Below are 26808 nucleotides of genomic sequence, written 5' to 3'. Positions count from 1 at the left end.
CCTGCACCTGTGGTCCTGTCATTGTTGTCGAGCTGTGCCATGTGACACACCCCAGCAGCCCTGCGTTGGCGTTCAGCATGGCTGGCTGAGCAGCCCTTTTTATTTTCTTTACTTTCACACAAGGCTGCTTTACCTGTGGCTGATAAACTTTCCAAATGAAGGAGAGAGGACTCAGGAAAAGCCTGCGTAAAAACTCATGAGGTCCATCTTACGGATAAGAAGTGGGAAGAAGTCGATGACTTGCACGCTGTCAAAGGGCCGGAGGGAGGGGCGGCCGGCTTGCCCCTCCTCCATCCAACCCGCCCCGCGCCCGCCCGGCCCCGCCCACACCCAGCACCGCGGCAGCCCCCAGTGTCCTCCTTCAGGAAAGGAGGGATTCGTGCCCGGCGGGCCGCTGCTCACTGATTTCCAGGCGGACCCACCAGAAAGCCCCTTCCTAGGGGCTCCTCGGCTGACAGCCTGGACCTGAGCACCTCAGGCACCTCTGAAGGCCCCGCACTGTGGGACTAGCTGAGCGGTGCCCACCTGGGTTCTCCTCCGCTGTGGGTGATGCATTACGTTTATTTCGCCCTGAACGTCCAGAACGTGTACGGAGCTATCCTAAATCTGTTCACTGATTTTGTTACAACTTTCCCCAGCGTCACTAAGACGTAAAATGCAAATAGCTTAGAAGTTTTACCAAACGGTAGCACCGGATTGCCAGGTGCGTAATTGAAGCCACTTTTTTTTTTTTAACATCTTTATTAGTATAATTGCTTTACAATGGTGTGTAAGTTTCTGCTTTATAACAAAGTGAATCAGTTATACATATACATATGGCCCCATCTCTCTTCCCTCTTGCATCTCCCTCCCTCCCACCCTCCCTATCCCACCCCTGTAGTCACAAGGCACCGAGCTGATCTCCCTGTGCTATGCAGCTGCTTCCCACTAGCTATCTAGTTTACGTTTGGTAGTGTATATATGTCCATGCCACTTCTAATCATAGCAAATGTAAATAAACCGGGCCTCCCGTGATTGTCTATGTAAATAGGCACTGACCCTTGGCTCCGCTTTGCTCCTGGGGCCTCACAGCCAGGCCAGGGCAGGGCAGCGTGGAGCCCCCTCCTGGCTCTCCTTCCTCCCCCCCAGCCCTGCTTCCCTCAAACTGACAGTGACATGGAATCTTTAGGAAAAAACCACATCCTCAAAGGAGAAATTTACATGGGAAAAGAAGCTGCTGCGGAAGATGCAGGTTCGCTCGCTCCCAGCCCCCATCGTATTTATTTTAAAATAAATTTCCCATTCTGTGTGGGCTCCTCATTGCTACAGGGGGTAACCTTTAGGGGGATTTTTGTGTGTGTGTGAGTTGTAGCACACTTGTCAGTTAAATGCTGATGTTAATAGCTAACAAACATATATCAAGTCTTTATGATGCACCAAGCATTCTTCTAAGTGCATTACAAGTAGTAATTCACTGAATCGTTAAAACCACCCCTTGAGGTAGGTAGCACTACAATCTCCACTGACAGGGAAAATGAGGCCCCCAGAGGGTAAGTAACCCACCTGTGGTCCCACAGTGAGGAGATGGCGGGTCAAGGCTTCAATACTAGGCTTTGTATAAAGAACGGGGCTGATTTCTATGACTGCAGAAGGAGAGGAAGCCAGCTCAAACCACAGCAGTGGAATATGGGCCAATCTACGGGGACGTCTAAAAGTGGGGTCTGTGTATTGGTCTACCCCTGGTCCACACCTTCCCGTATTTTCTGAGGCGGTTCCAGCCCCGCGTTGGGTCTGGCCTGGCCTATTTAAATCTCTGAGCCAGCTCTTCCAGGATTTCAATCAGTTTCTCCTCTTCAGCCGGCGAGGACGATGTCCTAGCAAGAGGCAAATGTGTGGGCACTGGTTTCCGGTCTAAAAGTGAGAGGGAAGAACAAAGGTGTGGGCAGCGAGGCAGCGTGGATGCGCCTCTGCCCGCCGCTTGGGCCCCGGGGCAGTCGTGTCACGGCCATCTGCCGGGGAGGGGCCCCCACGGGACGGAGTTAGATGCCACCCCTGCCCTCAAGGGTCCCCACAGACGACGAGGTGCTACAGAAGGGAGACCGCGTTGGGGAGGACAGGTGTCGGGCTGGGTTTTGAGGGACTCCGGCGGGCTGGGGGGAGGGTCCTCAGGCCTGGGTGCCGGCGGGGGTGGGGTTTGGGCTTGGGGAGTGTGGAGTGTTTGAGAACTGGCAGGTGGTGGCCAGAGGAGAAGGTACGGCCACGCCCCCGGCCACCACAGGGTCACCAGGGCTCCATCATGGCTCAGGCGAGGGTGGCCACATCCGTGGTGGGGAAGGAAGCGGAAGGCCCTGGCCTCCAGCATCCGCCCTCAGCATGCCTCCTCTCAGACTGCCCGTCGGGATGCTGCCCAGGTTGGCAGCAAACCCTCAACAGATAACTGCCCCCGGAAGCAGAAAGAAGAGACTCACTCCCTCTGCACTGCTGCTTGGACAGCTCCCATCCCCGGGGCTTCGGAGAGGGAGCTTTCATCTCCGCGGTGCCCACAGGGCCCGGCCTCGCCCAAAACTCAGAGAACAAGAATGACAACCCGAGGATTTCATCCTCAAGGGACCCACTGAGCTCAGAAAGGTGGATGGAAAAAGCGGGTGGTGCGAAGTCGGAGGCGAGGCCCTTCACAAAGCACCCCGACAGGCGAAGGAGCCGCCCTGCCAAGCAAGGCCGGGCGCCATCACGGGGAAGGGGCACAGACCCTCCTCGACCCGAGCTGCACGGAGAGGAGGGTCAGGGGCGCCTTCACACCCAGGGAGGAAGTCACCTTGGAAGAAGCGGCCGCTGGGCTGCGCGGTGGCAGTCGGGGCGAGGGCCAGCCACAGCACGGTGTCGGCGCCCTGGGCCTCAGAGCGCAGCCTGGCCCCCAGCCTGGCGTGGAACCCGGGCATCGACAACCGCACACCTGCAGGGGCGGGGGGGGGCGCAGACAGGGAGGTGAGGACAGCATCCTCAAGCCAGGACGCTGCCGGCGCTTGGCTTCTTCCAGTGCCAAAATAACGACGATGAACTGGAATGGGACCGCAGACTGAGTGTACAAAAGTGTATCTGACTTTCTTGGGAGAGAAAGGGAATTGCAGGTTGGCTTAAAGTTTAGATTTAGAATGCGACTTTGATATTTAGGATCCTTTCTCCTTTTTATCCCCCTTGGTTCTCTGGGAAGCATGAGAGGGTAAACTGTAACACAAAAAGGAGAAATGGTTTGAAAAAAGTATTTCACTTATACACACTTTTTCTTTCATTGAAATGGATGGCTGCCTTATGTTAGTAGCATATGAAGTATGGACCAAAATACTTGTGTCGCTGGTAACCACTGTGTACTTACATACTTGTGTTTTACGCCATCTGCTTTTTTTTCAAATGTACTGTCATTTTGCAGAAGAAAATCTTTATATGAAAAGTCCAAAAACTGTTACTAACTGAACAACCGGGAAGGTGCTAGCCCCACATTCGTGCCTGCCTGCCACTGTCTCCACAACCGGGGACACGGACGCTCCCACCCTGCACGCCCACCAGTCTACAGCCACGTCGGAACCTGGCTGCGGCGGGCGTGTTGCTTTATGGATGTCTTTTTCTTTCTTTTGGAAATGAGATTCTCCAAGGGGTCAGGCTGAAAATGTAATAAGCCCAAAGCTGGAAGAGATTTCTCAAATGTGGTTCTAGCCAAACCCTGCTGGCATTGCCACGCCCTCTGCCACTAGATTCCCCCAACCAGACCAAGCAGTCTTGACATTGACTTCCTGAATGTGATTAGGTGGGAATGAGCAAGGATTTCCCACGATGTTAAATGTCTGTATCCAGTTCTCCATTCAAATGCTGCTGAATGTCGTGAACGTTTCTGAACTCTGCTCACTTTCCCACTGTGCTTCCCGCTAACCGAAATGAATGTGTAGCCATGACCAATGTCAAAGACTCAATGCAAGCTACCGCCACGGTTTAAAATAAATCTCTGTGGAAACCTTCCTGCACCTGTGGTCCTGTCATTGTTGTCGAGCTGTGCCATGTGACACACCCCAGCAGCCCTGCGTTGGCGTTCAGCATGGCTGGCTGAGCAGCCCTTTTTATTTTCTTTACTTTCACACAAGGCTGCTTTACCTGTGGCTGATAAACTTTCCAAATGAAGGAGAGAGGACTCAGGAAAAGCCTGCGTAAAAACTCATGAGGTCCATCTTACGGATAAGAAGTGGGAAGAAGTCGATGACTTGCACGCTGTCAAAGGGCCGGAGGGAGGGGCGGCCGGCTTGCCCCTCCTCCATCCAACCCGCCCCGCGCCCGCCCGGCCCCGCCCACACCCAGCACCGCGGCAGCCCCCAGTGTCCTCCTTCAGGAAAGGAGGGATTCGTGCCCGGCGGGCCGCTGCTCACTGATTTCCAGGCGGACCCACCAGAAAGCCCCTTCCTAGGGGCTCCTCGGCTGACAGCCTGGACCTGAGCACCTCAGGCACCTCTGAAGGCCCCGCACTGTGGGACTAGCTGAGCGGTGCCCACCTGGGTTCTCCTCCGCTGTGGGTGATGCATTACGTTTATTTCGCCCTGAACGTCCAGAACGTGTACGGAGCTATCCTAAATCTGTTCACTGATTTTGTTACAACTTTCCCCAGCGTCACTAAGACGTAAAATGCAAATAGCTTAGAAGTTTTACCAAACGGTAGCACCGGATTGCCAGGTGCGTAATTGAAGCCACTTTTTTTTTTTTAACATCTTTATTAGTATAATTGCTTTACAATGGTGTGTAAGTTTCTGCTTTATAACAAAGTGAATCAGTTATACATATACATATGGCCCCATCTCTCTTCCCTCTTGCATCTCCCTCCCTCCCACCCTCCCTATCCCACCCCTGTAGTCACAAGGCACCGAGCTGATCTCCCTGTGCTATGCAGCTGCTTCCCACTAGCTATCTAGTTTACGTTTGGTAGTGTATATATGTCCATGCCACTTCTAATCATAGCAAATGTAAATAAACCGGGCCTCCCGTGATTGTCTATGTAAATAGGCACTGACCCTTGGCTCCGCTTTGCTCCTGGGGCCTCACAGCCAGGCCAGGGCAGGGCAGCGTGGAGCCCCCTCCTGGCTCTCCTTCCTCCCCCCCAGCCCTGCTTCCCTCAAACTGACAGTGACATGGAATCTTTAGGAAAAAACCACATCCTCAAAGGAGAAATTTACATGGGAAAAGAAGCTGCTGCGGAAGATGCAGGTTCGCTCGCTCCCAGCCCCCATCGTATTTATTTTAAAATAAATTTCCCATTCTGTGTGGGCTCCTCATTGCTACAGGGGGTAACCTTTAGGGGGATTTTTGTGTGTGTGTGAGTTGTAGCACACTTGTCAGTTAAATGCTGATGTTAATAGCTAACAAACATATATCAAGTCTTTATGATGCACCAAGCATTCTTCTAAGTGCATTACAAGTAGTAATTCACTGAATCGTTAAAACCACCCCTTGAGGTAGGTAGCACTACAATCTCCACTGACAGGGAAAATGAGGCCCCCAGAGGGTAAGTAACCCACCTGTGGTCCCACAGTGAGGAGATGGCGGGTCAAGGCTTCAATACTAGGCTTTGTATAAAGAACGGGGCTGATTTCTATGACTGCAGAAGGAGAGGAAGCCAGCTCAAACCACAGCAGTGGAATATGGGCCAATCTACGGGGACGTCTAAAAGTGGGGTCTGTGTATTGGTCTACCCCTGGTCCACACCTTCCCGTATTTTCTGAGGCGGTTCCAGCCCCGCGTTGGGTCTGGCCTGGCCTATTTAAATCTCTGAGCCAGCTCTTCCAGGATTTCAATCAGTTTCTCCTCTTCAGCCGGCGAGGACGATGTCCTAGCAAGAGGCAAATGTGTGGGCACTGGTTTCCGGTCTAAAAGTGAGAGGGAAGAACAAAGGTGTGGGCAGCGAGGCAGCGTGGATGCGCCTCTGCCCGCCGCTTGGGCCCCGGGGCAGTCGTGTCACGGCCATCTGCCGGGGAGGGGCCCCCACGGGACGGAGTTAGATGCCACCCCTGCCCTCAAGGGTCCCCACAGACGACGAGGTGCTACAGAAGGGAGACCGCGTTGGGGAGGACAGGTGTCGGGCTGGGTTTTGAGGGACTCCGGCGGGCTGGGGGGAGGGTCCTCAGGCCTGGGTGCCGGCGGGGGTGGGGTTTGGGCTTGGGGAGTGTGGAGTGTTTGAGAACTGGCAGGTGGTGGCCAGAGGAGAAGGTACGGCCACGCCCCCGGCCACCACAGGGTCACCAGGGCTCCATCATGGCTCAGGCGAGGGTGGCCACATCCGTGGTGGGGAAGGAAGCGGAAGGCCCTGGCCTCCAGCATCCGCCCTCAGCATGCCTCCTCTCAGACTGCCCGTCGGGATGCTGCCCAGGTTGGCAGCAAACCCTCAACAGATAACTGCCCCCGGAAGCAGAAAGAAGAGACTCACTCCCTCTGCACTGCTGCTTGGACAGCTCCCATCCCCGGGGCTTCGGAGAGGGAGCTTTCATCTCCGCGGTGCCCACAGGGCCCGGCCTCGCCCAAAACTCAGAGAACAAGAATGACAACCCGAGGATTTCATCCTCAAGGGACCCACTGAGCTCAGAAAGGTGGATGGAAAAAGCGGGTGGTGCGAAGTCGGAGGCGAGGCCCTTCACAAAGCACCCCGACAGGCGAAGGAGCCGCCCTGCCAAGCAAGGCCGGGCGCCATCACGGGGAAGGGGCACAGACCCTCCTCGACCCGAGCTGCACGGAGAGGAGGGTCAGGGGCGCCTTCACACCCAGGGAGGAAGTCACCTTGGAAGAAGCGGCCGCTGGGCTGCGCGGTGGCAGTCGGGGCGAGGGCCAGCCACAGCACGGTGTCGGCGCCCTGGGCCTCAGAGCGCAGCCTGGCCCCCAGCCTGGCGTGGAACCCGGGCATCGACAACCGCACACCTGCAGGGGCGGGGGGGGGCGCAGACAGGGAGGTGAGGACAGCATCCTCAAGCCAGGACGCTGCCGGCGCTTGGCTTCTTCCAGTGCCAAAATAACGACGATGAACTGGAATGGGACCGCAGACTGCCCTCTTTCCCCTTCAACACAGCATTCCTCCAGGCTGTTCAGATTTCACACAGCCTTGTCACAAAGCCCCTGAGGTGTCACCCTGTGGCCTGGGAGGGAAGTGCTGCTCACCAGAGCCCCGAGTGCGTTGGGTCCCGTGTCCCCTGGGCCCCGGGCGCCCAGACCAGCCCGTCCCCTGGGAGCAAAATCTCCGGCACCTCCCCGCTTTCTACCCTAAGAAAGGAGGGTCACACTGAGGCCGAGAGGGGATCAGACTCCCGCTTCCTGGGTGAACCATCTCTCGCCAAGGATTCTGACCTCTCCGAGGATCCTGGCTGATGGTTCCTCGGGCTGCACGAGTGTTTCCTGCTTTTTAGGGAGGAGTGTAGTAAGAAGGGGAGGGACTTCTTCCTTCCTCTGCCAAAGCTCCTCTAACTCGTCCTCCCCTGCCCCCCCCCACCCGGCTACATAGAGGTTCCCCTCCTGGTGTCGCCTCCCCGGGGCCCCCGTCCTCACCACGGGAGGCCCAGCACCCCCCCCCCCCCACCGCCCACAGACCTCAGGGAACACACTGTCCCAACAGTGAGCACACTGGGAAACAAAACTGTTCTCTCGTGAGGCCAAGGAAAGGAAAGAAGGCAGAGAAAACAACGTTTGAAAGCCAGAATGAGATCAGAGGATTTCAGAGAGAGAAAGGATCATCTAATTTAATGCCCTCATTTTTTAAATTAAAAAATTTTTTTTTCTTTTCACAGAAACAGTACTTGCTAATTGTGGAAAAATTAGGAAATACTGATGAGCAAAGAGAAGGAATCTGAATCCTTCTGTCATACCACTCAGGGAGGACAAGTGTCCACGGGCTCGGGCCCCTGCCCAGCCCTCCCTCGGGCTTCTGTGTCCCCAGACAGGCCATCTGCACCCGAGAGGCCCAGTCGTTGCCCTGTGACCTGTGGACAATAGAGGGCAAACTGCACCTTGACCCAGATGGTGGATCCAGGGGGTGGGCTTGGAGCACAGATTTTGCGAGCACACAGGCTGACATGAGGACTGTCAGGGTGATGTCCTCGGGAGGATGACAGGCTGGCGGCCCTCCACGGCCTGATGGAGCTACCTGGTCAGGCAGGGCTGGGCCTGTCTCCCATCAGGAAGCGACAAGAAGTAAGAAGTCACCCTCTCCCAGCACCCCTGGCCTGAGCCCCTCCTGGTGTGCTTGGCTGAGGACACCCCTCTGCGTTTAAAACAGGAGGCTGCCAGACGTCCTCAGAGCCATGCCCCAGAGGGCTGGTCTGCGCCCGCTCTCCCAGCCAGGTCTCCGTGGGGTGCTACGTGGCACCAACGTACGCCTTCTTCCATGGGGATATGGGTGTAGCCAAACTAAGACCCTAAGGCACGTACAGTTTGGGGGACTGATACCTTCATTTAATGGTATAGTGCAGTTTTCCTTTCCCACAGACATTTCTCCCCAGCAGTTTTCAGGGCTGAACAGATTTCTTGTACAGGTGCTCTTATTAACTCACTCTCCTAGCAGGAGTGCTGCAATGAGCAACCTCATTTTCCACATCTCTCATTATTTCTTAGGATGAATTCCAAGGATGTATATACAAACGTTAAGGCTTCTGCTCAAGCGGCTTTCAGAAAGGATGACAGCACGTATACGAGAGAGCCTGCTTCCCACGACAGTGTGGCCGGGCCCAGCCGGGACATCCTGGCCCCTCTGTGCCTCAGTTTCCCCATCTGGAAATGGGCATGATGCTAGTGCCCACCGCAGCGGGGCTGTGAGGACACACGCGTCAGTATCCAGACACGGCTGTGAGCAGCTCTGGGCCCTCAGGTGTCCTGGGGTGCTGCTGTGCTGCTGTTTTCGGCGCCCTTTTCGGGGGAGGAGGAAAGAGCTACAGAGCCCACGTGATTTGCCCGAGGCCACGGAGTTGGGAGGGACAGATCCCGAGGAGAGCGCTGCTCTCCCTCCCTGCTGCTCCAACGCGCTTCCAGAAAATTCCACTTGTCTCCCTAGTGATTGTTAACTTACCTGTGTGCATCACTACTTCTAGGAACCCGGGCAGCGGCGAGCTGGCCTGGCCTATCCCCACGTTCCCAGCGTCTCCCGTTGACTTCCCTCGGTCCCCCTCTCCGCCCTCGGCTGGGTTCGTTCCTCTCCGACACTCAGCGTGCACTGGCTCCCCCTGTCCCGAGGGAGGGGCCCCCAGCCGCACCCCACGCCAGGGCCGTCCCCTCTCTCGGCCGCGCGCGGGGCGAATTGACGACACCAGCTCCGCCTGTGCGGACAGGCTGCTCGCCATCCCGTCCCCGCCGGCCCCTCTCCGTGGAGACGAAGCCACGCCTAGTCCTCATGATACTGGTTGTAGGTCACTCCGGGGGAGAGTCAGTCCTGCGGCCGCCCAGGATATCTTTAGATGAAACGCAGGCGCCGTGGAAACGAAAGACCTACCTGGGGTGTCGACCCAGCCGGGATGCATGCACGAGAAGTGGATGGCCGGGTGCGCTCGGGCCCACCGCTCCGTCAGGACCACCTGCTGCCTCTGGACGGGGTGGGTGGGGGGCGAGGATGAACAAACGGGAGGGGGAGCAAGGGGGCTGCGGGCGTGCAGAGCCGGCCCTCACCCTGCCTCGCCCGCCCCCATGTCAGATTTCACCTTGCTCTAGAACCGGCTCTCTACCCCACAAGCCCACAAGCTCTGGCTACGACCCAGTGCTGCGTCCCGGCCCCTGCGTTTGAGATGCAGACGCACCAGCACCGGGAACGAGGGAACGCCGCACGCTGCCTGGGGGCTTCCCCCTCCCCTCCCCTCCCCCCCGGAAGTGACACCCAGAGAGTCCTCTTTCCTAGCCGCTTGTGTTGCCGCGTTCGTTGCTGGGCCCCGCTCACTGTGTACCCTGGCCACCGGCACAGGCTGGCACTGAGCGGGTGTCCGTGGACACGTGAAGGAACTCCTGCCTTGGAGTGTAGGACGCGAACTGGGGATGCTTAGAGAACACAGCTGTTGCAAATTCCCTAAGAACTCATCAAGTATCCCCCGCCCTCCACTTAAGCCTCAGCTGTATGGAGACTACTGCCCAATCCCAGGGCAGTTTGATTACGCTTCGCAAAGAGCTCCATCTGGGCCTCATTTACGGAGTGAGTGGTTTGTTCCCATGTTCCCTGGAAAAACTGTCAAGAAGTATGGTTCCTTCAATTGTCAGGATTGAGTCATGAACAGTAATCCACCAGGAGTTGGTCTGGGGCTCGGTGAGCGAAAGCGGGGCAGAGCCAGGGCACACAGGGGGCAGGGGGAGGTCGGACAGAGGCAGACCACACCAACAGGAGGGACAGCTGGTGGGCGCTGGCAGCTTCACAAACGACGAGGGAGCCCACCCAGGTGATGAACTGAGGGGCCAGAACTATAAGTGTGGAAGGTATATAGCCGGCTTCTAAAAACAGCTGCGACGAGCTGATATATATACAGCGGCGTGACTACACTTTGTTAAGATCGGGCATGAGATCTGGACCCCTGCCCTTTCCTTTCAGAATTGGATGCACATGCCCTACAAAGGGAGCCCGGAAACCCAGCGTTGTTCCAGGGGCATCTGTCCAGCCAGTGAGCAGGGCCTGCCCAGGGAGAGAGGAGTGACTTCCTGGGTCCATATTCCCTCTGAGCCGCCGGGCAAGGAACCCCTGCTGGGCTCCTGCTGGGGCGGCCCCCGGCTCTCACCATGCTCTTTGTGGGTCTAAGAAACCAGCGAAGAGAGGTGGTGGCTTTTGTGGCTCTTCCTAGGGGCGAGCTGAAGCCCCCCAGCCCCACCCCAGTCCAGGCAGAGCTGGGCAGGGCCGGGCTCCTAATGGAGAAGAGGGTTCTCTCTCCACTGGGGAACATTCAGATGCTGCTGGGAATTACTAAGATCCAAATTAACGTGAATCCCAGAATTAGCCTTCCTTGGAAAAGCAACCAGGTGGCAGCCTTGAGAAACCCCTCACTCACTTTGTTTTGTGCATAGACCATGGTGCCATCGAACGCTGTCCTTTCTGACTGTAGGTCATCGGTACTCAGTTTCTGAACCAGCATTCCTCCGGAGGAGACTGTCACCTGCAGTGAATAGAATGGAGATCTGTACAGAAAAGTTCATAACACCCTCCCTCCTGCTTCTCTGTCAAGCAGCATGTCGGTTTCTTGTTGCTACTGCAACAAATGACCACAAACTTAGTGGCTTACAAAGTCGCAGATGAGTTCCCCCACTGGAAGCTCCGGAAGTCGGAAGTCTGAAATGGGTCTTATGGGGCTAAAATCAAGGTGTCAGCAGAGCTGCATTCCTTCTGGCAGTTTTAGGGGGGAATCCTTCACTTCTCCAGCTTCTAGAGGCCACTCGCATGCCTTGGTTTGTGGCTGCACCACTCCGACCGCCTCTGCTTCCACTGTCATGTCTCCTCTGACTCTGGCCCTCTTCTTAGGACCCCTGTGACTACACTGGCCCACCTGGGTAATCCACGATACCCTCCCCATCTCAATACCCTTAACTTCATCACATCTGCAGAGTCCCCTTTGGCCATGTCAAGGTGACATATTCACAGGTGCCAGGAACTAGGACCTGGACCTCTCAGATCAGGGGAGGTCATTATTCTGGCCCTCACAGCAGAGAGAATGCAGCCTGCGTTAACTCCCGACTTCTCTGATTTCCGTCACTGTAACCCATTAGCCTGTCCCCTCCCATCTGAGCGGCACGTTCTCCAGGAAGCGCACCCACCCACCCACCGCTGACTGCCTTCCCCGGCTGCCCCTGCTCTTCAGAAGCCCCCCTTTCTGAATGCTTTGCCAACTCTCGGATGACACTGGGGAAGAGCCTACAGTGCGGGCTGGGGCTTTGCACAGCCCTGCCTCGCTTTTGGCGGCGGACTCGTTGCTTGTGTATGGGCAGCAGGCACCCAGCCGCGGCAAGAGGCAGGAGCAGGGCGGGTGGAGGGCCCCTGAGAGCGGGGCAGGGCGGGCAGGATCGACAGCCGGCTCCCAGGAAGTCTCTACTGCCAGAGCGAGCATTCTGGAATCCCAGGTCACACCTATAAGCCCCTCAAGTGCGTGTGTCCTCGGGACAAAGCCGCAGGCTGACCCCCACCTTGACCTGGATCCCTCCCCGCTTCACCGTCCCCTCCCTAGACCCACCTGGACGCCGTCTGGGCTGGCACACGGCTGCTGGATCTCAGATTATCAAACAGAAGGCCCGTGGACCCAGGGGACAGAATTTGGCTCCCCCTATGGACGTGGACAGCATGGCCCCCTCGGGACAGTTGGGGCAACAAACGTAGGACCACTGATTTCCCATCAGGAGCAAAGTCATTTACTTACAAAACATCCCCGAAGTCAACTCACCACTCTGGGGTCATGTTCTTTCTCCAAGACGGGGATCAGGGCAGTCGTGAGAACATACACACCTGGGGAGGCACAGAGCATTCATGAGGGGTCATGGGGCCATCTGGTGCCGCGGGACCCCCCTCTCAGGTGGCCCCGGGGTGGTGGTGCGGTAGCACCGTTTACCTGCATCCTCCGGGTGAGCGGCAAGCGGCTGCCTGAGCTGCGGTCCCCTCCTCTCGGAGGGTTTCTAGTCCGATCGCTGGACCCAGCCCCGTGTTGCTCCTATCCTGTTGCCACTATCCTGCCCCTTCTCCAGCCTCATGGGGTTTCCTTTCCCCAGGATTGGAACAAAGCTGCCTTAGAACCTCAGGGACTGAGACAGTAAAATGTCCACACCAGACGAAGGAAAAAAGCAAACTACACAACAGTGTGTGATCCCACTTGGCAGAGAAAACAAGTGTATAGAGACACATATGTTCATTACGTCTAGAGTGTGCATGGAAAACATGAACAGGAAACGTGAAGTGTAGCGACTCTGCTTAGGCCCCAAGGGCGGGATTAAGTAAAGCGGCTGCTTCCTTTGCTGGGCATTTCTGTACGGTGTGAATTTGAGTATTTCTACAATGAGCCTAGAACCTTATGGTTATTTCTGCAATCATAAAAACTATATGTCTAACATTTTTAACGAAATGAGAAAAATATTGTTGAAGTGTATCTGACATGGAGAGATATTCACAGTATATGGAATGAGACGTTTACAAAACGGCAGGAGGAACAGAATTCCGTTTTTGTGAGGAAAGATGTGTCAAAATGAAGAAAAAGTATCTGCAAGGATGATATTGTGGTGCACTAAAATGTTCAAAATGCTTATCTCTGAGTGGGCAATTATTATTTCTATGTTCTTATGCTTATCTGTTTTTTTTTTTTTTTTCAAACAATGAACATATATTACCTTGTGTTAACGGGTTGGGGGTCGGGGAATTTAAATGAAAGCCCTGGGCTCTTTTTGGGCCACTCCTCAGAGTTTCTGCCTGCCCAGCTCTGCCCACCACCTCGAGCCCGGCCCTGCATCCGAGCTCACCGGAGCAGCCTGGTGTCACGGAAAGGGCGCTGGGGGGAGCCGGGAGCCTGGATTTGAGTCCTGGCTGGCACCTACCGGCGGTGTGACCATGGGCAGGTCGACAAAGCATTTCAGCCTTGGTTTCTTTACTTGTGAAAGGGAGACCATAGCTGGACAGCCCACCTCCTAGAATCACAGGGTTTTGTGGTGAAACGAAAATGTGCACGTAGACTGAAAAGCTCTCTGTGCACATTGGTTGTTGCCATTTTATTTCATTATTATTATTATTCCTATTATTATTAGTAGCCATTCTGAGTTGTGCCCTTCACGCCACACAGCATTCTTAGTGTCTGCACCCCAACCTGTCGTTGAAGGTGCCAGCCTCGTTAGTATTCATGGATTTTTAAAGTCTGGCAAACACTGGGTCTCTGAGAGCTGCTGGCCTCCGTGCAGTGGCCTTGAACACTTTCTTTGCATTCACTGCTGGTGACTTTCTCTGTGATTTAATTTGCGAGAAGTAGAAAGGACTTCTGCCAAAAGCTATCAGCCCCATCAGCCTGCCGTGACGGATTGTCATAAACGACTCCTTGGCGTAAAGGAAATGAAAGCTGGAAGCAGGTTCCACACCACAGGCCTGCACCCCTCCTCTAGAGGCTCCGCTGCTTCCCTCCCAGAGGCCCGGGATGGGCCGAGGGCCGGACTTGCTCCCCCCGCTGGCCGGGCGCTCCTCCGAGATGGATGAGAGCTGGGGTAGCCCCGCTGCGCCTCTCCCCCGACCCAGGAGACGGGGGTGTGTTTTGATTTCTGCTTCATCCTCTGCGAGAATATACCCTACCGGTATCAATTTAGATGCTAACAGAGTCACCGGCAGGAAGACTAGCTGGGCCATTCATCCCTACCAAATACGCTCACAGCCTGTGTAGGGCACAGCCAGGTGGTAGGTGATTTTTTAAAACTCCTGGAGAAACTGCAGTTTTTAGCAACAGGCCTTCAGGGCCCTTTCTATCTTTAAAAAAAAATCTCCCGCATTCCAAATCCACAAAACGGGCCCTCTCCCATCCAGCTCTCTGGGCTCCCCCACCAGCAGATCTGAGCCATCGTGTGTTTCTATATGCTTTTTGCCTCCTAGGTCTCCAGCTGTATCATTTCAAAGCACATATGTCACTCTTCACACACAGCAAGCATTTCTCCTCCCTGAGAGCCTCTCTCTTTCCAGCCACAAGTGATTTATAATCCGCCAGCCTCCTAGCCAGCTTTCTGAGGCCTTTCCTGTGTACCCTCAGCATCTTTTCAGGCCAGCAAAGAGAAACACAGGAAAAATCTGCTACATGCCCAGTATAACTTCCTTGTTCCTGCTCCCTTCTGCCCAGAAAATTTCTCGCCTTGTACAGTTCTTTGAGGCTCCTATCTATTGCTAGATTGATGTTCCCCAATTTAGGAATCTCTGAATAAAGCCAATAAGATCTTTTAAAAGAATCTGCTAAATTAATAACATAAAAATATATAAGTAGTATGTATGTGTATATTTTCATATATATAATTTTTTTTTTTTAATTAAAAGAATTGGAATTAAGAGAATCCCAGAGAGGTTCTGTGACTTTTCCAAGTTCCCAGCAAGTCCACGCAGAATGGAAAACATGGCAAATCTCCCTTTTCTTGAGTCATTCAACCACAGAGTCCCAACCAACTCCGGTGCCAAGGGAGTAGGAATGAATCCCGTTGTCTGCAAGTCACTGCTCCTTGCCCAGCTCACAGATCCTACCACGGGCCTGCTGTTAACACGGGCGCCAATGCCACTCTCCTGCCCCAAAGCCCTTCAACACTCCAGGCACCCAACCAAATTAAGCAGAAAACTCCTCGGCCTGGTGTGGTAGACTTCCTCTGGAGATGTGCCCCATCCCCTCCCCTTAGGGCGGGGCCCTGCATCCTGTAACAACACATAACCGAGTCATGACCCTGGGCCAGGCACCGTGTTTGAGCCACGCAACCTCGACGCCCTGGGCAGAGTAGACTGAGTTAGGGGTGACACCTGAGCCAAGCTGTGCCAGGCGAACCCTCCCCGCAAGAGCATGGGCACGGGACCCTTGACTCAGCGGCCGCCATATTTGGCCCATGTGCACGGAAAAGCATCCTGCAGAGACAGGAGAGCTGGGATAGAGTCTGTGGACAAGGGTCCCAGAGAAACAGGAAAAGTTCACCCCAGTTCCTCACGCTCTCCTGTCATGTCCCTGATGCTCCCAAAGCCCAGCTGTGCCTCTGCCGCTAAGTTCTGTGAAGGCTGCCCTTGCCTTCCCCCCCAGTAAATCAGTTTTGTTTAGTCGGCTTGAGTGGGTTCCTGTTCCTTGTAACCAGACAATCCCTAAGACACTGGGCTTGGTCTTAGCTAGAAAATCCACCAGTTCGCCTGTGCTAACCAGCTAATAGGAATATCCTTGGAAAGGTGCCAGCAGCGCACTGCTGGAAACAGCTATGGGTGCCTTCGGGTCATTCCTATCTTAGTGGGAACCAGTTTAGTAACTTCCACTCCTCCAAGACTGACTAGCTAAGATCAGGGACATTTGGGGGATTCAGAGCTTTGATGAGGAGAGAAAAAAAAAAAGAGAGAACCTATTTTAGTCTGGGCTCCTGGGGGAGGGCAGGTCTGGGTGTAGGGAAGACACCTTCAGCCACAGGATAATGTGCCCAAGCTGAGTCCTGCTCCCAGTAATAAGGAAAATAATTCATTATCATTATGACTCATTAGTATTTTTAATTTACACAATGCCTTCCTTCCAAGGAACTCATTATGTCGATGGAGGTTCATTACGAGAAAGAGATTTGGGAGTGGAATTTATGTTGGACATAGTCTTCTAAATATGGCAACAAGGACCTTTATGACATGGGTACATGACTTGAAGCAAATCTCTCTGTATAAGCTAATTAGGAAGGGATGTTACACTGTGTCGAGCTCTGAAAGCATTCCTGAAACCACATTTCCATCCGAATATTAAACTCATGGTGCTCCTGAAATCATACCATATCATGGGTATGATATATTTCAGTAGCATTAGAAGTATTGTTTGATGAGAAAAATCTACTGCAATGTTTACATTTAGTATAGGAGAACAGATTGGAGTTTCTATTAAGAAACCTTCACAGCCAGCTTGAATTAAAGCCACTTCGGTTACTAAGTGGGTGTATTTGGCTATATGCTTCTACCAGGTATACTACCTGCCGGAGAAAATGACTGTCCCTCTACCCCTGGGAGGTTACTGGTGTAGATTTTAAAGGAGCGGACGGTTGCGTGACGAATACCATTTGGTGCCGCTCCCATTGGTACAATAACACAAACGTCCCACAGCGAGCCTAGGGGCCTCACACGCTGACTTCACAAATTGTATAAAGACCATTTCAAAGCTCATATTACCTGGGGAAGCTGGGAGCACAGAGCCCCAGAGAAAATGAGGCATAAGAGGCATCAGAGTCATCAGTTTCCCGTGGGGTATTTACTCTCGGTTTGGGGTCAGACAGCGGTGAGGATGAGTCAGATCTTTCCCTTTGCCCCCAACCTCAACTTCCCCGCTTCCAGTTCCACTTGCTAAATGCCAGACCCAGTGATAAATGCTAGCGATACTGTGAGAACTCCCTGGCCGCAGGGTGTTCACCAGGCATTAACAGGTCATTATGTAATGAACCGACACCCACAGTGAGGTCAGTGCTGTGCAGAAGAGACTGTCCTGAGCACATGGGATGGGGTGGCGGTGGCACCGGGGCCGAGTTAGCAGTGAGGTGACACCTGAGCTAAGATTTAGAGGCGGGAGAGGCAGGACTAAGCTGGCAGGGTGCTAGGAGAGGGTAGGGATGGAAGGAGGGTATCCAGGCGTGGAGCACAGTCTGTGCAAAGAGCCTGGGGGTGGGAGGGCTCACTCCAGGGTGGCTGAAGCTGTGAGCAGCTGGAGAGCATTGTTTAAACATGGATATGGACATCTGTGAGCTCCACCTGTGAGGTGGGAAGGGTCCACCTGAGAGGAGAGGGGGGAGCTCTGGCACCTGTCTTGGGCTCCAGGTAACCCACAAAAGTGAATATGCTGTCACTTCCTTGTCCTCCCCAGGCCATCCAAGGTCTGTACCTCAGGGTGCTACAGCTAAACCAGTGTTTCAGGTGCAAGATGACTGCATCACTCCCTGCTGTCACATCCGAGAGGGAGGCTGTTGGTACTACACCTGGGGCACAAGGAAAGAGCCTGCTTTACAGCAGGGAGAGAATGGGCTTATTAAAAGCACGAAGGTGCTTAATTGGGATTTTGTTTTTAAAATTCCCCAAATGGGTGTGTGGTAGAACTGCTGTGAGTAGCTCTCCTTTAAAAACACCCATGGAATCCCAGCCAGATCATCCGATAAGGTCCTGGGACCCCGGGCCAGGATGGGGCCGGGCACCTCACTGGCTTCCGGAATGGGGGCCAGTGCTCCTTGGCTGGGAGAACAGGAGGCGTGGTCCCCACGGGGCCCGAGAGAGCTCACCCTGGCCCGGGCACTGCAGTGGCTCAGACCCCACCCTGGAGTGGCCGGCAGGCAGGTGGGGAGGCCCATCGTGGCCCAGGGGCTCAGCTCTGGAAGGTGTTTCTGCCTCATCCAAAGCAGCCTCAATGGCTGGCAGAAAACCAAAGCCAAGGGGCAGATGATCTCTGACTTTTGGGTTTATCCATTCTGTCCTTAGGAGGGCTGCACAGGGCCCCCCCACCCCAGTGCAGTTTTAGACCAAGAGCCTCACCCAGGGCTCCAAAGCCCTTCTGGGGGCCGAGGGGTCCTACCTGGTAGCTTCAGGAGCTCCAGACCCCACCAGCCTCCCCTGGTGCCTGAAGTCTGGCCTCCTCACCCCCAGTCTATCAGTCCTCTGGGTGAAAATGTCTCGAGAATGAGAGGAGTGAGGAGCTAGGGCTTGCCCTGTAAGATATTAAAATGTACGTGAATAATGAGAATAGTGCAGTCGTGACAATAGTGACTAGATCAGTGGAACAGACTGGAGCTTGGAAAGAGAAGCAACTTAGTGAGAATTTGGTATATGAGAGAGATGGCATCACAACTCAAAAGAAAGGAAAGATTGTGCAATATATAAGCAGAGCTGTGACACTGCTTATTAAAAAGCGTGAGAAGAAAGAGAGAAAGAAAGAGGAGAAAAGGGTCCTTATCTACCTAATACCCAAATAACTTCCAGTGGACGAAAACGCTAAATAAGAGAAAATGTTGTAAGAAAATAGGGGGAAAAAACAAGTATTTAGAGTAATCAGGATTTTTTTTAACCATAAAAATGAATAAATCAGTCTTAATAATAAATATACAGCTTGACTACATAGAAAATTTAAACTTCTGTGTGACCAACCAAAGCACCAAAAACAGAATTAAAAAGTAATTTGCTAAACTAGGTGGTGGGGAGGGCAGGGAGGAAGGCACTTGTGATAAATGTGCCAAAGAAGGCTTATAAACCAAGAGTTTAAAAGATGATGGTCACAATTGAAAAATGGGCAAAGGACATGAATAGGCAACTCCCAAAAGAAATACAGATGGCCAGTAAATAACCACCATCACCAAGTTCAGTATCACTAGTAACCAAAGAAATGCAAACGAAAGTAAGATGCCAGATTTCATCTATCAGTTTTGCCAAGATCATTCTTTTGGGGATGATGGGTGGGACCCAGAGTTTGTTGGGATAGGGAGAGATAAGCACTAAGAATGCTGGTGGGAATACAAATTGCTCCAACTTTTCTGGCGGGCAATTTAGTTAATGTATAATGCATTTGGCAATTTGGTCAAAGGTCTCAAAAATGGTCACAAACTAGGTGTCTGTAATTTCACTCCTAGGAATCCATCCTAAGGCAATAACCAAAGATCCACACAAAAATGTATGAACAAAAGTACTCATGGTGGAATCATTTTCAATAGTGAGAAGTTGGAAACAAGCTAAATATCCCACAATAGGGGATAAACATACTAAACTATGGCACATTCATACAATAGAATATATTCTAAATAGAAGTAACATTTTAAAGGATGTTTAATGATATGAGAAAACATTTATAATATAATGCTACCTGGAAAAACACAAAACTCAGAACGGTATACACACTGTGGCCCCTCCTCGGAGTAGGGGACACACATAGAAGAAGGCTGGAAAAAATAGACCAATGTTAATGGTGGTTTTATCTTAATGATGGAATTACAGGAGAGTTTTGGTTTCTCTTGGATACTTTTATTTCCCTATTTTCTAAAAGAAGACACATTTGTCTTATGATTAGAAAAAAGCGATCCTGAATAAACACCTCCTCCCTACCCTGCCCCACACACAAAGTCCTAAGATGGCACCTGCTGAGCACAGACCCTTGATTTACTGAGCTGTGAGCTGGGACCCAGAAAGGAGTGTAGCCCAAGGGAATGAGAGAAAGGAGACAAATGTTTGGAGGGAAGGAGCAGAGGAGGCGTGAGGAAGGGAACTGGGAATGGTGCAGAATGTGGGATGCTGCTGAAGCCATACTGGTTTTGCTGGGGCTCTGATAATACTCCAGTGTCCATTCGTTCAGTCGTTTGAAGAGATCAGAGGGGCTTGGGCACCTTGGGGCCAGATTTCAAAACGGGAGAAGGACACCTAAGGGAGCCCTCTGATGTAGCTGGACAGCAGCCCTCTCTCCCTGCATCTCAGGGGCTTCTCAGGGGAGAGGTGGTGCAGAGAAAATTCTAGGACAACGATGGGGGTGAGGAACGATGGGAAGGCCAGTGAGACACTGAGGCTGGCTGATCACCTTTTCTTTTGTGACTACTGCCTGCTTCCCAATTTTACCCAGAACCAGATGGGCTCACAGAAATCATGAACTCTGGCTCCGGTCAAGGATTCCTCATGGGGTCGCCTTCCCTCACCCGAAGAGGCTCTCCTGGACAGCAAGACGGCCATCTCTCCGTCCACAGCCTTTGCGCATTCCACTATCCTTGGAATAGCGGAAGGACTTTCTCCGGCCTCTGCACAGCACAGCACGGAAGGTGCCTCTACGTTTACTCCTCACCAACTGATGCTTTTTAGCACCTACTATTACCAGGCGTGAGCAGGGTGACCTGTGCTCTAGGCTGGAGGGAAGACAGTATCCCTTCTAGGAGCGCGCTGATTACCAAGGAGGGCACCTCAAATCAATCATAGTAAATAGTCTGCTTCTTACCAAGAAACAGACTCACTGTGCTGAGAGCTATGCTACTTTCCTATCTTTTTGCTTTTTCTTATATATTTTTACATCCAGTAAAATTCTGTGTGTGTGTGTGTGCACGTGTGCAGCTCTATGAGCTCTTGCAAATGCATACAGTTGGGTAACTCCATGCATTAGATTGTGGTGTGATTCACAACCGTTCCGTCACCCCAAATATTCCCTCACAGTCACCTACTACCTTTGTGGTCACACCCTCCTCCCACCCCTAACCCCCAGCAACCACCGATCTGTTCTCAGTCCCCATAGCTTTGCCTTTTCCAGAACGTCATATAAACAGAATCATACAATGCATCCTTTTGAGTCTGGCTTGACTTCCGCCAATGCATTTAAGATCCAGCCACATTGCTGCAAACATCAATATTTTGTTCCTTCTCATTGCTGAATAGCATCCCATTGTATGGAAGCGCCACAGTTTATTCACCAGTTGAAGGACATCTGGGTTGTTTCCAGTTTGGGGTGATTATGAATAAAAATAAAGCAACTATAAACATTTGTGTGCACATTTTTGCATGAACACGTTATTTCTCTTGGGTAAATAACTTACAACTCCTTCTTTAACCCTCACTTCTAGCCTATAAAGGTATCATGATCTCCATTTTACAGAACGGGAATGTGAGGCTTGAGGAGGTTTAAGCAACTTGCACACAGTCACGTAGCTGGAGGAACTGGATTACCCACCCGGTGGGTCAGCTCAAAACGGACTGAGCTCCTCGTAAGGGCCAGGCAGTGCCCGCACTCAGTGATTCATGCTCTATGCTAGAAACCACCTATCAAAGGGTGACTTCTATGGTGCTAAGATAGGGTCACAGAGGGTGCTCTGGGAGCCCAGAGGAGGAGAAGCGCTGGCCAAGCTCCAGGCTGGTGTGCTCCCAGCGAGTCACGGAGGAGAAGTGAAAGTGAACCAGGAAGGGGACGTTCCAGGCACAGGAGCCACAGGAACAAAAGCATGGAGGTATCCTGCTGGTGACAGGTTCCAAAACTAATGGGCTGACTGGCAGAGGATCCATGTTGGGAAATCATGGAAGTATGTTTGGACAGGTGGGGGAGGTACCATAACAAAGGACTTCAATGCCAGGTGAAGGGATTTGGATGTTACAACAATGTTAGCTGACATTTCTACAGTGCTTACTATCCCCAGGTACTGTGTCTTTCTGGGAATCCTGAAGGTTTGGGAGCTGGAAGGAGGTTTTAGGAGCCAAATGGTACATAGGTAAAGCTCAGAGTAAGGCTTATTGACAAATAAGAATGCCTGGCACCAAACACATTTAGTGTCTGTGGGCCTATTTCACCTTGGAAGTACCATTCTCTGCTTCCCTGGGGTTTGGACCCCAGCTCCCTTCATGGATGAAAAGAGAACTTAACCATATGGTTACTGACATTGTTTATGTGTCTGATTCCCCCACTGGACCAGGAGTCCATATAGTTTCTGAATCCTCATCGCTGACCACAGGGACCAGCTTACAGTGTGTGCTCTTTAAATGTATATTGAACAAACAAGATATTTTGCTCATTAAATATTTGGGGTTAATAGTTACCACACCAAACTCAGATGACCCATTTCCAAAGACTCAGAATGTAATAAAATAGACCCTTGTCGTAGATTACTGTTTGACAATACTCACCCTCTCTTCCCCAGTTTCCTGGGAGGAATATGTTTCCCTGACTCTTGATTTTGGGCTCCGTGAAATGACTTGCATTGGTCAGCTGGATGTTAGCAGATCTGAAGCAAGCAGGGGCTTGCAATGTGCCTGCACACTTGGGCTTCTGCTATTGCCACTGGAACATACTCTGGCCAGCCTAACGGTCCAAGGAGGATGCAAGAATTTGGAACATAATGCAGACCCAACTTGCTGCTTAGAGATACCCTACTGAGCTCAGCTGACATCAGCCCACCCAGCAGACCTGCATAAGAGTCAACAAGAAATACATGCTTATTTATTCTATGCCTAAGAGATTTGGGGGTTGCTTGTTAGGTAGCAAGAGCTGACAGATACAAGCCTAGAGCAAAAATGGACCAACTATAATTTTGTTGTCCTCTATTTAGGAAGGTGAGTCACTTAGACTCTGGTTTCAAACTACTTCTGATCCTGTTTCCTTGTTTATGAAATCTATAAAATTGTTATGAGAATTGAACAAGATAGTCCAAGAAAAACACTTAGTGGAGCCCCTGGCACATGGAAAGTGTGTGCCATTATTATTATAATTATCATCATTATTATTAAGGTGTTTCTGGACCCTGGGTCCCTGCTTTAAACAGCAGTTACCATTGGGTGTGGAGCTATGCCGGTGAGCAGAAAGCTCCAGATAACAGAATGTGAAGGGACAGAACATGTACCGTACACTGATGTATGTACGTCCTTCCAAAATGACCTCAACTGAACTTTCCCACCTTCTGCCAAAGATCTAAGGCACCACTGCCTGTTTATTACAATCAATTAACTGATGACACAGCTGTCTCAGAGGAGGTGGATGGCATCCTTGTCTCGTGTGCCGTGGGTGAGAGGGGCTGAGATGCGGGTGAGAGTTGTGATCGGCTGATGCTCGGGCTGTGGCCGGCTGCCAGCACAGCACTCAGCGAAGCACTGCGCCCCCACCCACCCCCCTACACACATCGTCTTCACTCCTCACGGACTCTGAATGCCACTGAATGCCAACAGGCAAAATGGATATGGTTTGAGAAGACCCGAAACACAGGGGCAAGAAAGGCAACCAAACAGCATCTGTCTCATGAGATCACTTTATCTCCACGCTTCGTCTCCCCACAAATCTACCCTGGGGCAGCTCATTTTTGTCCCTAGGAGAGTAAACTATGAAAACCTCTCTGTGCCCCACCCATCTCCGCAAAAGGAGAGGGAGAATGATTTCCAAACTTTATCTAATTCATAGACTATGATGTCTTCACAAAGAGCCACACGCAGCCACGGGCTCTGACAGTATTTCACTAATCCTCCACCTCCCGAACTCTTAGGATCTGGTGATAAATTCTGCAAATCCTATTGTGTTCTGCCCTCAGAGTATCAGGAATCTACTGATGTTTGGCTGGGGATTGGAAGTATTTCTAGAGGCCAAACTGAATCTTAGAAAATAGAAGACAACCTAACCTGTGTTACATAATCAGGCCATGAAAACATGTTTCATATTAGAAAGGCAGCCAGCAGTTTCCTAGGACTCAGACAGAGGTATGGGCTGTTTGCTTGGCTCTGGACCTGCTTCAGAATGACAATATTTGAACCTCTCTGTATCTCCTCATCTGTAAAGCAGAAGCACATCAAGCTGCCCTCTCTGTCACTGACTTGCTTCTGTGTATATTGGACTACGTTTTCCCCTCTGGAGAGGATGAATAAATATTAAGCATGAGAATTATTACGCTTCTCAGAGGTTGGGAAGATCAATAAAATGTTTCTAACACAGGTAGGAAATGAAAATGAAGAGATATCAAGGTCCTTAGAAGCAGACTGGATCCATAACAAAAGTACAACATAATCAGCTGTACAATCAAAAAGGCAAAAGCAAACAATAATAAATAATAAAATAAAATTTTTAAAAAAGGGAATTCCCTGGTCGTCCAGTGGTTAAGACTCTGCGCTTTCACCGCGGTGGCCTGGGTTCAGTCCCTGGCGGGGGAACTAAGATCCAGCAAGTCTTGCAGCGTGCCAAAAAAAAAAAAAGGCAGTTGCCTTAGAGTCTATCGGATCTGCCCCACACTCTCAATCGATGCAGATTCCCAGGAGGCCCTCTAAGCAGTGTCCCCAGCCCTGGGCCGTGCTTCTCCTGGCATGGCTGGTCACTCCCCTCGCAGCCTCCCTTTAGCACTTATCTCACGATAACGCAGTGACGGGTCTGAGGGAGGAGATGCTGGGGGGCTGGTAGAACTCATCTTGGTTATGAACGTGGGCTCTGGAGGCACACAGACTTGGGTGCAAATTCTGGCTCCTCCACTTGACCTTGGGCAAGTTACGCAAGCTCTCTCAGTCTAGTGTTTTCATCTGTAATGTACAGGCAGGAGTACTTCCATCATAGGGTGGTCACGCGGGTTCAGTGCCGTATATACGTACGCCACCCACGAGCGCCCAGCATGCAGCGTGCACCCAGTAGAATGTAGCTGGGTGGTGGGTGGGCGGGTGGGAAGCAGCAGAGCGGGCTTCATCCTGTGCAACCCCACAGGGCCCTGCACTTTTTGAATCCAGGGGCCCCCTATTTTTGTTTGGCACTGGGTCCCGCAAATCACAAAGCTGGTCCTGGAGAGCAGCCACCTGGGAGGCCAGCTGCTAGGACCCTAGGAGTCCTTGCCATCCAGGAGAGTTAGAAGGCAAACCCCGGCATGACCCCACATGTGGGTACTTTTGGTACTTTGGGCAAGGATACCACATTTGGAACAAAGCGAACGATGGGAATATTTTGTACTAAACCTGCAGCGTTTCATAGCAAGCGCCCAGGGATTTGTTTAAGAAGAAATAACTGCAACCCCAGTGCCGGGGAGAAAGGTTCTTCCCCACTCCAGATGTTCTCTGTCTCCCGGAGAGAGAACAACGAGCACCCTCCCTCAGCCCCTTCCTCTCTCCACTGCGAGGACGGGGACCACTTAAAAACTGGAGTAAATTTAGGAGCAATAATCTGGGCTTGCTGAGCTCTGCGCCCCGCGTCTTCCTCTTCCTGGGAGGGGTTGATGGTGTCTGTCTGAGGCCAGCCAGACGCAACAAAGCAAGTGAGGCTGGCTAACTCTGGGGTTTAGCATTAAGGAAGCCATTTGGCTCTCACGTGAGCCATGCCCTTCAACCAGCCTCATCTGTAACAACAGTGATTTGGGGCTTTCATCCACTGTCTTACTCCTCAAAGTGTTCAGTTCTTGGCTGGGAAGAGGGTTACTATTTAATGGACACCTTCAACGACAAACACAGGAACCCCCGCCATTCATCTTGTGACTTAGGATGAACTAAAATGCCTTATTAAAAGCTTCACTTACTATGAGAAAGTGGTATAGTCACTGGGGAGAATCTTAGATTCACTGCATGTCCGAGTTGAAAGGCACCGAAATAGTCTACAGTTGGTCCCTGACTTACGATGGTTTGAATTGTGATTTTTTGACTTATGACGGTGTGAAAGCGATGCACATTAGGTAGAAATCGCACTTCTAATTTTGGATTTTGAACCTTTCCCGGGCTGGTGATACGCGGTATGACGCTCTCTCGGGATGCAGGGCAGGGAGCCGCAGCCCCCAGTCGGCCAGGTGATCACACGAGTGAACAACCCTCACACTTACAGCCATTCTGGACCCAGACAACCGTTCTGTTTTTCACTTTCAGTATAGTATTCAATAAATTACATGACATAGTCAATACTTCATTATAAATTAGGCTTTGTGTTAGATGATTTTGCCCAACTGGAGGCTAATGTAAGTGTTCTGAGCATGTTTAAGGTAGGCTGGGCTAAGCTACAATGTTCGGTAGGTTAGGTGGATTAAATGCATTTTCAATTTGCTATATGATCAACTTATGATGGGTTGGCTGGGACCTAACCCCAACATAAGCTGAGGAAGATCTGTACTCCAGACCCCTTGGTGCGAGATGGGAGAAAATCCAAAGAGGTTAAAATCCAGGTACATTGGTTTTCAAACTTTAGTGTGCATCAGAATCATCTGGAGGGCTTGTTAAAACACAGATTTCTCAGCCCCGTCCCAGTTTTGGATTTAGCAGAGCTGGGGGTGAAGCCCAAGAATGTGCGTTTCTACCCAATTGCCCGGTGATGTTGATGCTGCTGGCCCAGGAACCCTACTTTGAGAATCACTGGCCTGGCACAAAATGAGTCGGTCTGTTATTACAGAGCAGGAACCGGAACCCAGGGGTCCTGCATTCCAGGTGAGTGCCCTTCTTGGCCCATCTTCTGGTCTCATGGTTGCACCTTTCTCAGCCCTGGCTGGAAGTTCCCTTGGCTACAGTTTTCATGTTTGCACTTTCCACCTAAGATGACCTTGCCCTTCTCACCAAAGTCATGTCTATAATGAGCCTTGAGCTTCCTAGAAAAAAAAACTCTAACAATGCTAAGTATTTCTGGCACTAACACATATTATGAAAAACATGAAAAGAGTGTTTTATGAAGAAATAATAAATGCAGTGAAGGATACATTTAAAGTAAATGCAATCACGCCAAGGACCAAGAA

At 51.8% G+C, this 26808-nt stretch overlaps 1 protein-coding gene and 1 long non-coding RNA gene across 11 annotated transcripts in view; both read right to left on the bottom strand.

Annotated features, from left to right (window-relative positions):
• Positions 1-1340: 1340 nt before the first annotated feature.
• Positions 1341-3037, bottom strand: LOC309615815. The gene is made up of 2 exons (XR_014237076.1): positions 2795-3037; positions 1341-1890 (listed from the first exon to the last, which is right to left on the bottom strand). It is a non-coding gene; the product is annotated as an uncharacterized lncRNA (long non-coding RNA).
• Positions 3038-5329: 2292 nt separating this feature from the next.
• DHRS12 (dehydrogenase/reductase 12) overlaps positions 5330-26808 on the bottom strand; it is a 37085-nt gene continuing 15606 nt past the window's right edge. For 2 of the 10 annotated variants that reach the window (XM_082365600.1, XM_082365606.1), the window contains 5 exons: positions 12384-12445; positions 11004-11108; positions 9476-9566; positions 6784-6921; positions 5629-5879 (listed from right to left, as the gene is read on the bottom strand). In XM_082365600.1, coding sequence (XP_082221726.1) covers positions 5770-5879; positions 6784-6921; positions 9476-9566; positions 11004-11108; positions 12384-12445 — 506 coding nt within the window. In that variant the 3' untranslated portion in view covers positions 5629-5769. The other 8 variants (XM_082365601.1, XM_082365597.1, XM_082365604.1 and 5 more) reach the window with 6 other exon arrangements.

The sequence above is a fragment of the Balaenoptera borealis genome (assembly GCF_965194805.1).
Source record: "Balaenoptera borealis genome assembly, chromosome: 18".
NCBI classification, from domain to species: Eukaryota; Metazoa; Chordata; class Mammalia; order Artiodactyla; family Balaenopteridae; genus Balaenoptera; species Balaenoptera borealis.
Note: the sequence above shows the minus strand (reverse complement) of the source record. Positions and strands in the feature narration are given on the sequence as shown.